This window comes from Schistocerca serialis, chromosome 8 (assembly GCF_023864345.2).
Source record: "Schistocerca serialis cubense isolate TAMUIC-IGC-003099 chromosome 8, iqSchSeri2.2, whole genome shotgun sequence".
NCBI classification, from domain to species: Eukaryota; Metazoa; Arthropoda; class Insecta; order Orthoptera; family Acrididae; genus Schistocerca; species Schistocerca serialis.
Genome location: NC_064645.1, coordinates 558,509,880 through 558,528,064, shown reverse-complemented (window position 1 = coordinate 558,528,064; position 18,185 = coordinate 558,509,880). Strand labels below are relative to the sequence as shown.

Here is an 18,185-nt window from a genome sequence, read left to right as displayed (position 1 = left end):
CATTTCCTCTCCTGTTCCACTCACGAATAGATTGAGGGAAAACCAACTTCTAACAGTACAGCCCCCAAAAGGGTGTCCATAAACTTTGAGAATGGACACGGCTGTGCCGGCACGGTTTGTTGTGGGTTGAATGACAGAGGTAGTTGTTGCGAGCAGGAGTTTGACAGTAAAAGAGATGTGAAAACAGGCCACATGGGGGCTGCACTGAGCTGCCCACAGTGGCACCATCTTTGAAGTTCCACCGCTAGACATCGGCACTCTTCGAGCCTCTGCTATTGGGTCATTTTGGAAGTATTGAAACTCATGGTGATTAGCAGATGTTCAGGGTGCTCTGAAAACATGTCAGAATTTCCTGTGTTTGCTGGCTGTTGGGGGCAAAGAATGGAGGAAACAGCAGTCGTGACTGGCCAGAGATACCACCAAAAATGCTGAATTTAAGATATCTCAGTAAAACATGAACTGATTAAGGTATGAAACGCCAGTACCAAACATAAAAGGAGAAAATTATGATTAATGTGAAGGTTTAGCTGCACCCTTGTTGCAATGTATTATTTCTAAGTTATTTTATGTTAAATCAAACAATGGAAACCCCAGGTAGGAATATTAGCAATGTAGGAAAAGACAGATTGCTATTTATCATAATGAAGGCATGTCAAGTTGCAGACAGGCACAATTATGAGACACTCACATATAGCTTTTGGCCACAGCCTTCATCAGTTAACACACACACACACACACACACACACACACACACACACACACACACACACAGGTTAGGTTAGGTTAGGTTAGGTTACACACACACACACACACACACACACACACACACACACACACACACACACACACACACACACAGAGAAGCAAGTACACCTCATGCACACACGGCCTCCAACTCCAGCATCTCCGGCCAGAATGCAACATCACGTGGGATGCAAGCAGCAATCTGGAGAGGGTGGGGAAGGGGAAGGAATAATAGTGCATGGGTGGGGAGAGGAAGAACACTGTCTGGCGGAGTATACAGGGAGGGACTTTACTGCCAACAGGCACAGTATCAGGAGGTTGTGGAGCAGGGAGGTGAGGGGATAAAAGGAACAAAAAGGAGAAGAGAGGGGAAAGGCAGGCAGATGTGTTGGCAGAGGGCTGCAAATAAACTGGGTGGGAGATGAGATTGGGAAGGAGATGACTGGACAGAGGGGGTGAAAACTGTTGGGTGGAGGTTGTGGGGATAGTATGTTACCGTAGGTTGAAGCCAAGATAATTACGGGAGTGGAGAATATATTGTAAGGACAACTGCCATCTGTGCTGTTCAGAAGAACTAGTGGTGGAGGGGAAAATCTGGATGGCTGGATTGATGAAGCAGCCATTGAAATCAAGTGTTTTATGTTCAGCTGGATGTTGTGCCACAGGCTGGTCTGCTTTGCTTTTGGCCACAGTTGGCAGTGGCTGTTCATCCTGGTGGACAGATGGTTGGTAGTCATACCAATATAAAAAGCTGTGCAATGATTGCAACACAGTTGGGAAATGACATAGCTGTTTTCACAGGGGGCCCCAGCTCCTAATGGGATGGTACAGAACTGGAATAGGAAGTGCTGGGTGGGTGGATTGGGCAAGTTTTGCGCCTGAGTCTTCCACAGGGATATGATCTTGGTGGCAAGGAGTTGGGTTGGGAGTGGCATAAGGATGGGCTACGACGTTGTGGAGTTTGTGTGGGCAACAGAACACTGCATTAGGAGTGGTGGGAAGTATCTCGGGTAGGATGTCCCTCATTTCAGGGCACGATAATAGGTAATCAAAGACCTAGCGAAGGATATGGTTCTCTTATTTCAGGCTGAGGTGGTACTGGTACTCACTCATTACGACCCTGGACTGGAACAACTGAACCACAGCCTTCACTAGGTACTAGTGCACACCCAGTACTCACTGGAAAAATGCTTCAGAATGGGTCCCAATAGCATTCTGTACCTGGTCTCTGTTACAAATGGGTCACAATTTCCCAAACTTCTTCCAATAAAACAAAGTTGAGCATTCACGTTCCCTATCATCGACCTGCTGTACTCATTCCATTTCACATTGCTTTGCAATGTTATGCCTAGCTATTTAATTAAGGTGACTGTCAAGCTGCACTGTACTAATGCTAAATTTGAACATCATAGGGATGTTTTCCCTACTCGTCCACATTAACTTGCATTTTTCTGTTTTCAGCAAGCTGCCATTCATCATACCAACTCAAATTTTTTTCTATGCCATCTTGTATATTATTGTTATCACTCAATGACGACACCTTCCCATACACCAAATTGTCGTCAGCCAACAGCTGTTAATTACTGCTCAGCCTGTCTATCATGTCATTTATGTACATAGAGAATAAAAGTGGTCCTGTCACACTTCCTTGGAGCACTCCTGCCAATATCCTTGTCTCTGATGAACACTCTCCATTGATGACAATGTGCTGGATTTGGATTCTCTTACTTAAAAAGTCTTTGAGCGACTCACATATCTGGGAACCTAAACCATATGCTCAGACCTACGTCAACAATCTGCAGTGGGGCACTGCATCCAGTGCCTTCTGGAAATCTATAAATATGGAATCTGCCTGTTGCCCTCCATCCATTGTTTGTAGGATTTCATGAGCGAAACAGGCAAGCTGAGTTTTGTGTGAACGATGCTTTCTAAATCAGTGCTGATTTGTCAACAGAAGCTTTTCTGTCTCGAGGAATTTATTACTTTCAAACTCAGACTTCATTCACGAATTCTGTAGCAAACCGATGTAAGGATATTGGTCTGTAATTGTGCGTGTCAGTTCTTTTACCTTTCTTATATGCAGGAGTTACTTGTGCGTTTTTCCATTTGCTTGGAACTCTTCACTAAGCAAGAGATTTGAGATAAATGTGGGCTAAGTAAGGGGCCAGTGCCTCAGAATACTCTTGCGTGAAACTGAGTTGGGATTCTGCCTGGACCTGGTGACTTCTAAATTTTCAACTCTTTCAGTTGCTTCTCTATGCCATGGACACTATTTTCTATGTCCCTTATGTGGGAGTCTGTATGACAGATGACAGTATGTTTGTATGATCCTCTTGCATGAATGATTTCTTAAACATGAAATTTAAAACTTTAGCTTTTCTTTTGCTGTCTTCTATTGTATTGCCATCCCAGACTAGTTGACAAGTGACTGGATAGAAACCTTCAACCCACTTAGTGATTTTATGTATGATCAGAAGTTTCTTGGTTTCTTGGCCAGATCTTTTGCTAAAATATGGTAGCGGTGGTAGTTGTTGTATGATTCCCACATAGATCTTTTTACAGAAGCACAGATTTCTACTAACTTCTGCCTGTCAACATTTGTACATTCTCTTTCCAACTGAGAATGCAAGAGCCTTTGCTTTCTAATCTTTTTCAAATTTTGCTGTTAAACCACGATAGTTCTGTTCTGTCCTTGAATCGACTTACTTGGAACATTCATCTCCAGAATGCAACTTACAATCAGTTTAAACATGGCCCATAATACCTCTATGTCAGTCTTGTTGGAGCTAAATGATGTCCGTTAATTGTCTTATTGGGATGCTGTTATATGTGTATCTGCTCTTTTCTAGCACAAATACTCCCCTGACATTCTTGACAGGCTTATTTGCTTTAGTAACCATCATAACTGTGATGGTATTGTGATCACTAATTCCTGTTGATAAGGTCAGGCCTGTTTGTAGCTACAGGGTCTAAAATTGGTAGTTCAAGGCAGTTTTCAGAAAATGTGTTCATAAGTACTTCACAAGACTATCGGTCCGTACCGCCCGCGGTGAATCCATAGGTGTTCCATTCTGCACTCACTAGATTAAAGTGACTTCCAATTAATATTGCACGATGTGGGTATTTCCATGATACTGACCACAGACTTTCTTTGAATGACCCTAAAACTGTCACAGTGGACTGGGGTGTCCAGGGAAAATTCAACAATTAACTTGATTTCACCTAGAACTGTTATACACATCCAAATAACTGCACTGTCTCACTCAAATTCGACCTCAGTATCACTCAAATTTGACCTAAGTACCAACAAAATTTTTGTCGTTTTGATGAACACACCCCCTCCTGTGGTGTCTGGTCCGTCTTTCCAATATATGTTCAATGAATCAGTAAGATCGAGGTTTTGTTAGTGAACTTCTGAAGTATCTCTCTCAATTTTGAGTGGAGCTTCGAGTTCCAAAAGATTCTGTCACAGCCAAGCTCACAGAGCTAACAGACTCTGACCAGAATACCGGTAGCTGCCAAACAGATGCGTCTGGGTTTTGGGATTTCACCTATAATCCTAGTCAGGGACCTTCACAGGATGTTATCATCCAAAGTCAGATAGCACCAGGCTTCTTTTTTTAAATAAGTGTTACTGCTCCTTTGTCCTCAATCCCTTGCACATGGTCTGTGAGCTGTCAGTCCTAGTTCTTGTATTTCTACACAGGAAGTTAAGATTTTAGCCTTAGCTTAGACAGTTATTTGTGGAGTTGGTACAGGAGTATCCAACCCTGGCCTAAAAATAAATGATTGGAAAATGTGATATATGATGGTTCAGAGATGTGTAGATGAACAAGACAATCACAATCAATGCTGAAAAAGTCATACAGTTGCATTTAATAATTGGGAAAAACAACAAAACTGTGTTGAACAGTTTAAATTTCTGGGTGCAATGGTAGATCACCAATATCAGAGTAAAATAGGAATGAAAATGAGACTACAAAATGGTAATAGCTTTGACTACGCCATACAAAAATTTTTAAGGACTAAGCTGCTAACAAGGAAAACTAAAGAGAAGTAATATAACACAGTCATTAGATTGGTCTTAATATATGGAGTAGGAACATGGAGTTTAACTAAAATACAAGAACACCATTTGTAGGAAAATCTTTGCTCTATACTAAAATAATGAATTGCAAAGCTGGAAGAGAATGCACAACTTTGAAATCCACATGCTACCATAACAAGCAACAATAATGAGCAGAATAAATTCCAGAAGACTTTAATAGGCAAGCCATCTGATCAGAATGACAAAAGATCAAGCGATTTCAAGAATATTCATGGAGAAGCCATTTGGCAAGACACCAAGGGGGGAGACATAAGAGTTCGTGGATAAATGAAATTAAAATGGTATGCAACAGGATGGGCGTAAGTAATTGGCAGAGAGTAGCACAACATAGAAGCAGTTGGACGCAATATGTGAGGTCAGCACAGGTCCCATAGAGGCCATGAAGGATTAGAAGAGTTAAGAAAAAAATGTTTCTGTAATCTTGCAAGAGATAGCAGTGGTCAAAACTAGAAAATGAGCACTATTAACATATGTCTGAAGCTAATACTTGTTACAATATGAGCCATTCTGTCCTGTGTCAGCTGCCTGTGTATTGGCACTACACCAGATGGTCAGTGCGATGGTTGCCTCTCAGTCTTACACATCTTTCAGCCCTCCTACTCAGATACTGCAAACTCATGTAAACACACATGGCTGTCCTCACATTTAGTCACAAGAGTGAGACACACTCTCCTATGATGTAAGTGTGTTGTCAGTTGACGTTAACACCAGTGCCTTGAAATGCCTCATACCCAGAAAACTATGGATGAATGGAGTGGGCAGGTTGCTGGACTTCCTTGACCAATCCTTCATATGGTAAATAGTCATGCCATGCACTGTTGTGCAAGGTGTAGAAAATAGGGTGTTGCCCAGTTGTGCATTAATAATACCCCCTTTCTGTGACAGTAAAGTTCTGCAAAGAAATTGTTCACACAGGAGACTCAGACAAACATACCATCGTTTGACCATTGCACAGGCTCATGTATTGACAATATAGTAATAGGCATCCATGACATAGAGAAACAAGTGAGAGAGCTGCAAACAAATAATTTTTCAAGAGTTGCAAACAAATAATTTGTCAAGTCCAGATGGAATCCCAATTCGGTTTTACAAAAAGTGCTCCACGCCATTGGCCGCCTCAGTCTGTGTCGCCTGGCCACCAAGAGCTGTTGCAGGACGATTCGATTCACAGATCCAGTTATATGGCTCCTTCTGTGTATAGCGATTTTACAACTTTGATGAGTGGGGCCTGAAGGTGGCATCAATGTAATGCCGAAACTGGTAGCACATAGAAGTTCATAAAATAAAATAAATTTCTACAATACATACGGCTGTTGGTAAATTATTGCATCAAGAAGCTCATGCCAGCCATTGTCCCACAATCCATAATGGATCAATGAAGATTAATTCATGAAATTGTTACTGAAAAACTGAAATTTCGGAAACTTTACTCATGTTGGGTACCCAAAATTCTTACTGATCAACACAAAAAACAACGGATGGGCAGTGCACTTCAGTTTTCGACACGCTACAATGAAGAAGGTGATGGTTTTCTATCTCAGATAGTCACGGGGGATGAAACTTGGGTATCGTACAACACCCCTGAAACAAAACCGCCATCATTGGAATGGAGGCACACTTCATCGCCAACAAAGGTTAAGACTAAGCAAATCTTGACACCTCGAAAAGTCATGTGCACCATTTTCTGGGACAGAAAAGGTATTTTGCTGATTGATTTCTTACCACAAGGCCAAACAATCAGTGCACATGGTTACTGCGAGAGCATTAAGAAATTGCGCCGTGCAATACACAACAAGCGCTGAGGATTACTGTCAAAGAGTGGTGTTTTTTTCCACAATAATGCCCGACCTCACACGGCGTATGTGACCAAACAACTCTTATAGGAATTTCACTGGGACACGTTTGATCATCCTCTGTACAGCCCGGACCTCGCTCCTAGTGACTTTTATCTCTTCTTACACGTAAACTCTGTCCTTGGTGGTCAACACTTCAACGACGATGACGAGCTGAAAGAACATGTTACCACATGGTTGAATACACAGGTGGCAACCTTGTATAAAGAAGGCATAAAAAAACTGGTGCCACGTTATGAAAAGTGCCAACAAAATTTCGGACGCTATGTAGAAAAGTAGTTTAACAGTTGTAGATTTTTGTACAATAAATATCTTTTCTGTATCTGTACATATTTGTTTTATACAACCAAATGGAGCTTACTTTGTGGACATACCTTGTATACCAATCCAGTCTCATTCCCATCAACACTACAAAGGTGACTGACAACATCACATGTATGAATTCAACACACAGTAATGTTTTTTACTGAAGTTCACTACGGAAAAGTACTCATTTAACTGAAAATAACTCCACTACATAAATACGAGCCCAGTGAAGCTATTTTGTCTACACACATACGAGAACTTGACAGGAAGTGCTGTGGAGGTAAAGCCTGTCTGCAAAATCAAAAGAAAACACTGCTCGTGGTGCAGGAAGTTACCTTTCTCAGAAGAACACTACAGCTGATGTATGGGGCAACAAGAATAAATTCCCCTTCTAGCAGTGTAGAATATTGTGAAGAGGTTTACACAGATTCTGTCCTTCTGTGTTTCTTGGATTTGTATTATTAGTAAATCATACCTGTATCCCATATAGTGTTAACACACTTTGTGGAAAATAAACGATCCTTGGGCTTATCTGCCCACTTCACCAGTAATTCATGAGGGGTATTGCTGATGATTGATGTAACTTTGTTAAATATCCTTTAGTAGCTTCTTGTGACATGGTGGGGTAGATAGCATGTGGAGTCACCTGCTCCCTATCTAGTTTGCAAACCTATGAATGAGGGAAGTGCATGATCTCAATCTAGCAACCTACCTTTCTTCTGCCCCCATACCCTCCAACCTGTTACACGCTCAGAACACAGTTTATCCCTTAAGACTTTGGTGTATATGTATAACATAAAAAATTGACGTTTAAAAAAACCCCAACTCAAAGCTCACACCGCACTAACAGGATATTTAGTATATTGTTCACTACACTCCGTCCTACCACTGAACTAATTCTTGCCACAGGAGCAGTTTCTTCAAGAAAAGCCAGAGATAGACATGGAGCCTGGGATCTGCTGCTCTCTTGTGGAGCTGGTGCGCTCGCTGATGGGCGCACCCCCAGAGTTCAGCCACATTGTGTCTGTGGCTGACTTCCTGCTTCTCGCACACCCCGCCCGCCACACTTACATCAGCCATGGACGTAACAACTACTACTTTGTTCTGGATGAAAATTCTTCCAGTGAGTACATAAGTGTGCCCAAAACTACATAATGGTGATTGATTGAAATTACACAGTAAGATTATAGATTTGATTAAAATTTCTTTATTTATAGTACTTGTAATTTTTTTCGTGGTTGTCTATGTTGCATCTGTATTTAAGGTAGAGTGTGTTATTGACAGTTTAGCATATCTTTTGTCAATGAAACTATGTGCTGATAAAATTTATACAGGTCCCTTATCGGGCAGCCTAACAGAATGGCGTTGGCGGAAAAAAGAAATGTCTCTCTTAGCACGTGCCATAGACCCACTGAAGCTGAATAAGGCTCTCACGAATCTGCAGGTAGGTGAAGTCCTAGTTGTGATTTGTCATTGATCAGCTGTGGCACTTCTAATTATGGAAAATATTATTTAAGTATGTATGTATTTTATGATCTTAGCATGTTACTACAACAACAACAAAATGGACATTTCACGAATACCTCTGACTAAAGTCTCTGGGATGTGAAAAGAAGTAGAAAAAGATGTGCCTTTATTTTAATGGGTTTAATAGAAAGATATACTCTCAAAAATTGTAATAATACACTGCTGACCTGAATTATAACTAAATTTGTTAATACAATACTGCAAATTGCTGGCTGGAATACAAGCTATTAAAAGAGTGATGATAACCACTCTCCATATAATATTGTATACTTTAGGTAGCCACACACTGTAATGTGCCTTGTGGAGAGTAGATGCAGATAGCACCTCATTGTCTGATAGCTAAAAGTCCAGTCTTGTCTATGAGCCTGTTTACAACTGAGCTGTATAGTTAGTGGTTACCATAATCATTCCATTGTCTATTAGCAAAACCATTATGAATCCCTCTGAATATACATGGTGTTTCAAAAATCCTTTTAGATACTTTAGGGAGAGGTTCCTTATACCACAACAAGAAAAGAAGTTTGTATAAACATATATCTGAAAATACTTTGTTTTTGAATTATTAGTGAAAGTTACAATTTAGGTGATTGGAGCTCTTGAGCAATAGACTCGAAATAAATACTTGGAAATGTCCTCTTCTTGCTTCTAACTGTGCATGCACTTGTTGAATCGTGGACTGTTGCAACCTTTCAAATACTCCCCGACAGTTACGAATGGTTTCACAGGTTTCCATGACACATCAAAGAAGAGTTTCTGCATCCAGATTGTCTGCTGCTTAGACCCATTATTTAATGTGCCCCCAGAGATAAACTAAAGATGATGACGAAGTGAAAGAAGAGGTTCATAACTTTCTGAACAGCATGGCGATGAGCTGGTATGACATGGGCATACAAAAACTGCCACCGTGTCTACAACATTGCATCGACAGAAATGTTGATAATGTCGAAAAATAGCTAAATGTTCAAGCTGTAAACTTATGTAAACCACTGTAGAAATAAACAGGTCTATGTACTTATAAAAAAATAGAAGACCTTATTTTTGGGATTAACCTTGTAGCATCATGAGCAAACAGCTGTAGATTGCTACCCACTCTGTCTGCTAAATCATTTGTGTGTATATAAGGAACAGCAGCAGTCCTATCACACTTCCAGGGGGCCCTCCTGACAATAACTTTGTCTCTGATGAACACTCACAGTTGAGGACAATATACTGGGTACTATAACTTAAGGAGCCTTTAAACCATTATCATATCTGTGAACCTATTTCATATGCTCGTAGCTTCTTTAACAGGCTGCAGTGGGGCACTGCATCATATGCTTTCCATAAAACTTAGAAATATGGAACCTGCCTGTATCCCTTCACTTATAATTTGCTGGGTATCATGTGAGAAAAGGGCAAGGTGAGTTTCGCATAAGTGATGCTTTCTAAAACCATGCTGATTTGTGGACATAACATTCTCAGTCTATTGTGTTTGAACTGAGAGTGTGTTCAAGGACTCTGCAGCAAACTGATGTTAGAGATGTTAGTCTGTAATTTTGTAGATCCATTCTTTTGCCCTTCTTATATACAGGAGTCACCTGTGATTTTTTCCAGTCTCTTGGGACTTTACACTGGATGAGAGATTCATGATAAATGCAAGCTAGAGAAGGGGCCAGTGCTGTAGACTACTCTTTTAAAAACTAAAATAGGATTCCATCCAGACCTGATGACTTAGTTGCTTTCAAAGCTTTCAGTTTTTTCTCTGTACCAGGGATGCTTATGGATGTTGTCCAAAAGGAAGTCTGTCCAATGGTCAAAAGACAGTATGTTAGTACAATTCTCCTGCATGACTGATTTTTTGAATGTGAAATTTAAAACATCTGCTTTCCTTTTGCTATCTTCAACTGCCCCACCAGACTGGTCAACAAGAGACGGGATGGATGCCAGAGTGATTTTACATAGGACCAGAATTTTCTTGTGTTCTCTGCCAGATCTTTTGCGGAGGTATGATGGTGGTAGTAGTTGTACACTTCATGCGTAGATCCTTTCATAGTCTCATGAATCTCTATTAACCTTTGCTTGTCATCATTTACGCATTCTCTTTTGAACCAATAGTGCAACTGCCTCTACTTCCCCAGCATTTTCCAAATCTTGTTATTAAATCATGTTGTCTTTTCCATCCTTAATCCACTTACTAGGCACATAATTGTCTAGACCACAATTTACAATCTGCTTAAACTTTACCAATAATTCCTCTACATCCATCTTACTGGAAATAAGGTATGTCAGTTCATTGTATAATTGAGATGCTAACAACTGCTTTATCTGCTCTTTCTAGCAGAAACACTCTCCTCACCTTCTTCACTGATTTATTAACTTTCATAACCATAGTTGCTATAATGACATCATGAGCACTAAGCCCTGTTTCTATACTGATGTTGTCAGTAATGTCCAGCCTGTGTGTAGCCACAAGGTCTAAGATATTTCCATTGTTTGTGCGCTGCCGAACAAGCTGCTCAAGATAGTTTTCAGAAAATGCGTTCATAATTACTTCTCACAACTGTCTGTCTGTACCTGTGCTGTGAATCCATAGACATCCCAGTCTATACGTGATAGGTTGAAGTTGCTTCCAACTAGTATTGCATAATATGGGTATTTATGTGCTATTGACTGTAGACTTTCTTTGAATAACTCTAGAAGTGTTATAGCAGAATTGTGTGGCTAGTAAAAAGATCCAACAATTAACTTGGTTTCATCCAAACCTGTTATACATGATCAGACAACTTCACTGTCACACTCAGCTTTGACCTCAGAGACAATATATTTGTTAACTGCAATTAACACTCCTTCTATGGCCTCTAATCTGTCTTTCTGATATGCTACATATAATGTGATTCTGTTCCTCGAGCTGAAAATTTCTCAGACTGCCAGTGAAAGGATATGTTTTCAGAAAAAAAACAATTGCACCTACTTTTATAGACAAATATTCTTATTATATTAGTTTTTTTTTTCCACTGAGGTGACTCCACTCTTGAGGTGTGGTGTTGGAATGCTTGCAGAATATCTGTCTGCTGTTGTGTTGCAATGATCTCCATATTGGACTGAGAATGTTTTCCAGACACAAATTTCCTTATGTTTGCGGACAGGTTGAAGTCACAGAAAAATTTGGTGACTAGGGTGGAAGTTAAAACACCAGATCGCTCAGTTTTCACATTTCCGAAGAAATTTTCTGGCCAAATACACCGTCCTATTGTAAGCGTGTGAGACAACAATTAGCCTGAAGATACAAACAGGTGATAATTGGCTTCCTGTGAATGGAATGTCCCAGCTTTCCATCATCTTGACCAACACAAGGAGGGAATGCTACTTAGAGACATGTCATACAATGGCCATACCATCAAGATCATGAAGGGGCAGTGTACTAAGCTCATGAGTCACACAACTTAAAAAAGCTAAACAAATCTATGAATGCAGAACACTGCCTTAGTACCATTCATCTGATGACACATAACACCCAGAAATTCTGGCATGCACTGCAAGTTACTAGGTAGTGTTATCAAGGGAACCGTTGAAATAAAATTAGCAACTGACCTCATAAATAGAGATGCAGGTTTTAGTTTAAATTTTGTGTGGAATCCTGTTCCCTCCCTGACCAAATAACAGAGGAATACAGCTTGTGATACTTGCTCACCTGTTGTTAATTACTGTGTCACTGTTGATATTGTGTGTGTGTGTGTGTGTGTGTGTGTGTGTGTGTGTGTGACATTATGTGACTGCAGTTTGGTAAGTTATAACAGATGAAACTGACTTGGCCATTCTGGATGTGGAGCAGAATAACAAGTTAAAGTTGTCAACTGTTCTGTGCCTATCCATACTTTGTGATGAAGTCTGTTGACATCTTCTCAGTATAATTTTGTGAACATGATTATTTGCTACCATTAATTCTATGATGTATAGAGAAGAGAAGTATACTTACTGTACAGCAATTGTTCATCAGTTGATATTTACAATTCCTTATTTAGCTGTTGTCGTTCTTCTGATATCTCAATTGTTACTGTTGCCAGATAAAACAGCTGACTGGATCTGTAGACAGCAATCGAGTAATTGAGAATGGCGACATTGCAAATACCGAGACCTCGACATCACGGCGGCTGTCTTTAGTCAGTAATTCTCTGATGGCGTGTGCTGAAGATGCTGTCCAGTTACTGGAGCAGGCATCAAACCCTGCCCAAGTTGTTGAGACTGTGAAAGAAAAATTTGTTACAGAGACAGAGGAGCGTGCGGTTGGTACTTAAGCTGAAGAAATCTTTTTAGTCAGTCAATTATTTGTATGTTCTGTGGATGATAATTGCAATCTCTTGCTGTTCTACAATTGTTGACCATTTACTTTTATTTTTATATGCATTCATTGATATTTATGCTTGACTATGTTCAGTCCCTGCCCCCCCCCCCCCTTCCCCCCTCCTCCCCCTTCCCCCCTCCTCCCCCCTCCTCCCTCTCTCTTTTACATGAAAACACACACACACACACACACACACACACACACACACACACACACACACACCATCTACTATACAATCAGATATTTTGCTGTAGTGTGCATTTATTAGATAAGCTGCATGTCAGAATTAGTTGTTTGGTAACACTGATTAAATGTAGCTGTAAGTTAATGTTGGGATTCAAATTTTTTAAAAGAAAATTCAGAAATCTGCATCATAAAAAATTACTGAATCATCCAGATTTGCGTCATTGGCTGCTGTCTTTTTCTCTATATATACCTAATATCCGTTTTTTTCCCACTGTTACCATGTATCCCTCTCCCCTTTCACTGCTGTCTATACACATCTCCCATCTTCTTCCATTACAATTTCTCCCCACAGTTTCCTTGCAAGAGTTTTTGTGTCGTCATTTACTACTCATGTTTCAGCCATAGTATAAGAATGTGTCTCCGTGCTTGAGTCCTTTATGTACTGCATGTTTCCTTCCCATGACTATTTGTATTTTCTTTTATATTTTCTTTTATATTTTGAAATATTTCCCACTCCTTGCTCGTTTCTGTTTTGTTACATCCCATATTTTGAGTAAATTGTGATTCAGTGACAAGGAACTCTCCAGAATACTTTCACCTTTTGAGTACAAAAATAAATTTTGAATGTAAAATTACTCATCAGTTCCATTTATGTATTTTCTCATCAGTCACAGTTCAATCTTGATATAAGGTATGACATAGTATGCAAGTCATAAAGAATATGACATATTGTTTGAGTGAAATAAAATGAATGATTTTCACTCTGATTTGAAAGTTTCTAACAGATTAAAACTGTGTGCTGGACTGGGGCTCAAACTTTTGCTGGCGAACCACTTACTGACTGAGCTACTGACACGTGGCAGCTGACCTGCCCTCACTGTTACAATTGATCCTTATAATGTCCCTCCTACTTTCCTGATCTGACAGAAGCTCTTTTGCATACGCTACTGGTTCCATTGTGTAAACATGTTCTTTTGCAACAAAAAGAAAGTGGAAACAATAAATTATTACTAAGTAGCAGAGAGTGCTTCGTGATTGTCAGTGCTGTGTTATTATCTGCAATACATAATGAATCTCTGACAGCAAAAATTCACCGAATGTCTATCACACAAAAATGACGGATTTGTGGGAAATTATTTAAGTGAAAAGCAAGAATCCTGCAAAATACTTTCAAGCCACAGTCAGCTGCACGTTCATAGGTTACTCTTTAGTTCTACGGAAAAAAGATAATGGTCTGTCTGATCATGATATTCAGATTATTCATTACAAGGAATTGAATCTAGAGTCCTCTTCTAAGAAGCTGAACAAAAGATTTAGTCCACTTGGAGTAATGACATTTACGTAGGTTGGCACTTAAATAGTGGCAACACTGCTGTGGAGACACTATGCAATGGAATCTACTATTGTCGCTGATAACACACATTGTTGACATACCTACCTTACCTCCGAGCAAATGGAATAGCCCGTCCCACGTCACCAGCGTGTGCACAATCGAGGGAATCACAGTCACTTGTGAGCGAGCGGTCTAACGTGACCGAGCCACTATGTTTTCGAAACAGGAACAATGGAGTTTGATCAGTATTGAATGTTCCAGAAGTGTTATAGCACAACAGTGTCAGCAAGGTCTTCAAGATGCGTGAGGGGAATCGGCATTACCGTACAGAACTGTGGTACATTGGGTAAAAGCCTTCAAGGAAGGTTGGCAAACTGTGGCAGACATGCATCGGGCAGGTCGTCCTAGCGTCTCTGAAGAAGAAGAAGAAGAAGAAGAAGAAGAAGAAGTGCTATTGCCACGTTAGTGGACAGTGATCGACGCCATACGATTCGTGAGCTCACCCACAAAACTGGATTAGCGCATACAACTGTGCTTCGCATCCTGAAGGAACACCTAGGCATGCAAAAAATTGCATCACGATGGGTTCTGCATGACTTGACGGAAATGCAGAAATGGATGCATTACGATGCTGCTCAGATGCACTTGAGTGCTATGAGCATGAAGGAGAGGCTTTCTTACACCGTATCATAACACTGTATGAGACATGGATCACATCATATGAGCCAAAACTGAAACACCAATCCAACAAATGGCATCATTATGGTTCACCATGATAGTCGAAAGTGCGTTAAAGCCCCAATATGGTGAGTTATGGTGATTCTCGTGTACGACTGTGATGGTGTTATCCTAATGCATTTCATTCCTCCATGACAGAACATCAATGCACAGTATTACTGTTCATTTCTGGAGCATAACCTGCGACCAGCTTTGCTTTCTTACACCGTATCATAACACTGTATGAGACATGGATCACATCATATGAGCCAAAACTGAAACACCAATCCAACAAATGGCATCATGATGGTTCACCATGATAGTCGAAAGTGCGTTAAAGCCCCAATATGGTGAGTTATGGTGATTCTCGTGTTCGACTGTGATGGTGTTATGCTAATGCATTTCATTCCTCCATGACAGATCGTCAATGCACAGTATTACTGTTCATTTCTGGAGCATAACCTGCGACCAGCTTTGCGAAAGAAGCGATGACACTGTCTACACAACCCACTCATCATTTTGCACGACAGTGTGCGGTCACATACAGTGCAAGCTGTGGCTGCTGTGTTTGGTTGATGGGACTGAGAAGTACTGTACCATCCACCATACTCCCCGGACTTAAGTCCTTGTGACTTTGATTTGATTCCAAAGATGAAGGAACCACTTCATGGCATTCGCTTCAGAATTGTTCCAGAGATTCGACAGGCAGTAAACCACTTCATTCGCAGTAACAACAGAACAGGCTCTGCTAAAGGTATACTATACCTTCCACATCACTGGCAATGGGTTCTACACAATTCTGGTGACTACTTTGAAGGACAGTAACAGGTGCAACCATGTAACTTTTATGTATCGGTTGTGAATAAATAGCTGCCACTATTTAAGTTCCAACCCTCATATAAAAGGAAATCTCAAGAAACACCTTTCCAGTCTGTATGTGATTCAGTAACAGGCAGAAACATAGTACTAATTAGTAACTTGTTCAAGTCAATAAATACATTGTAGTGGCATGTTAAAGGGAATAAAGCTTTCTCATATTATAAAGACCAGCTAGAGTACTATTGCAGAATTTCGGTGCACACAATATTCTTAAGTATTGAAAGATGTCACCATAAAGGTTAAAACTAAGCTTGCGCCAAGAATACAGCAGACTCTAAGAACAAGATTAGATCTCTATTGTCCATGAAAATAAAAGTATCATGGTAGAAAGAGGATGTCCATAACAGGACAGTTGTGCAATGGCAATATGAAATGCTAGTGGTGCAACAGAACAGGTAAGATATCTAATAACTGTTCTCTGTGAATAGTTGAGAAGGTGAATCAAGAACTGTTGATACAGTTAACAAACAAGGAGACTGAATCAGTTACTGTATCACTGAAGAGCAGAAACTCAAACTGGCATAACGATATATCAAGTAGGGTACATAGATAAGCACAAGTTTCTTTTCTTAGCCCACTACTTCTGTTCTTATGTATATAAGTGATGTGTGATGAAATGTTAATATCCTAGCAAAAGATATGGAATATTATGTAAATAATACTGAATGAGGTGATGCAATGGTTATCACACTGGACTCGCATTTGGGAGGACGACGGTTCAAACCTGCATCCGGCCATCCTGATTTAGGTTTTCCATGATTTCCGTAAATTGCCTCAGGCAAATGGTGGGATCGTTCCTTTCAAAGGGCACAGCTGACTTCCTTCCCCATCCTTACCTAATATGATGACACAGATGACCTCGTTGTTTGATCCCCTAATGCCAAATCAATCAACCAACCAATGTAAATAATGTAGCTAATAGAGTAGTGGATGACATCTGCATTTTGGCATCACAAGCTGATCAGTCAAAAAATTAATCTTAATATTTAAATTCCTAATGGTCAAGGCAGATTTAAGGCAATTTTTTTTAACTGGCACGTATGGGATGTTATGCAAAAACTTGGTGTTCCCATCTTACATTAAAATGTTGAAGTATGCTTACTTGTTTTCTCTGTTTGTGTCCTGTTAACAGCCTGTGACTTTGAGGGGTATTTTTAGTCCAGAAATGGAATGATTTGTGATGGCAGTATGGTAAGATTTTATTGGCATTTCAGAAACATCTGGGAGTTCTAAAACTGCAGTCCCAGTTCATGGGATTTCTAGTTAATAACTGGACTAATTAAGGGAGTGAAAAATGTCATTTGGACAAAAATAGACAAAAATTATTCAGTTGACAATAACAGTGATTTATTATTCTGCAGAAATGTTAGACCTATTCATTTGGGGAAGACTTTCAACAGGAAAAAATACTACCTTAAACCACAGATTTTTCATCTATAATTTGAGAAACTTCTTTACAGGTATTGCCACTTAGGTACTCAAGCACTGCAACAATTTTTTTTTGTCTTGGGTTATAAAGACAGAGAAAAATCTGTATTTGTTGAATTATATCTGTAGTGACTGATTGCACGACATAGGAGATTTGGTTCAGATTGTCTCACACAACTGAGAATGCAGATTTTAGGTGACCCAGTGTGGAAGTGAATAACAAAATCTGTTCATGTCTTTTTTCCGATTACAAAACAAACTCTTCTTAAATATACCCAATTAACTTGTTGTAATGTATATAACATTAAAAAAAATTGATACTGATGTCCACAATTTTATTTTCAGGAGAAAATGAATAATGGAGCAAATGAACATGTGTCAAGTGATAGTCATAATCTTGTGATGGAGGGCCTTCTCTTGCTACTGAAGGATGTTCTACTGGTACTTCCTGACAACATGGCACCACAGGTGTTGAACCATGTGGTGCGTGCTGACACTTTGCTTGTCATTGCAAATCATCCTGATGTTAGAGTTCGGACAGCCGTTGTGAAGGTTAGTTACAGTCAGGTGTTCCATTTGAGTGCTTTTGCATTGTTACATCTGTTTTAGTGTTAACAATGATGTGGTGATAATGAATAATACTACTACTACTACTACTACTACTAGTAGTAGTAGTAGTAGTAGTAGTAGTAGTAGTAGTGGTGGTGGTGGTGGTGGTGGTGGTGGTAGTAGTAGTAGTAATTCAGGGGAATTCAATAAGTAATGCAACACATACTTTTACTC

The 18,185-nt window shown here is 39.9% G+C and overlaps 1 protein-coding gene across 1 annotated transcript in view; it reads left to right on the top strand.

The window, feature by feature from the left end:
- LOC126416782 (lysosomal-trafficking regulator) overlaps window positions 1–18,185 on the top strand; it is a 603,504-nt gene that overhangs the window by 336,251 nt on the left and 249,068 nt on the right. Inside the window, exons 30-33 of the mRNA XM_050084644.1 lie at window positions 7,921–8,134; window positions 8,346–8,455; window positions 12,582–12,800; window positions 17,748–17,954. Coding sequence (XP_049940601.1) covers window positions 7,921–8,134; window positions 8,346–8,455; window positions 12,582–12,800; window positions 17,748–17,954 — 750 coding nt within the window. The remainder of the gene's footprint in view (window positions 1–7,920; window positions 8,135–8,345; window positions 8,456–12,581; window positions 12,801–17,747; window positions 17,955–18,185) is intronic.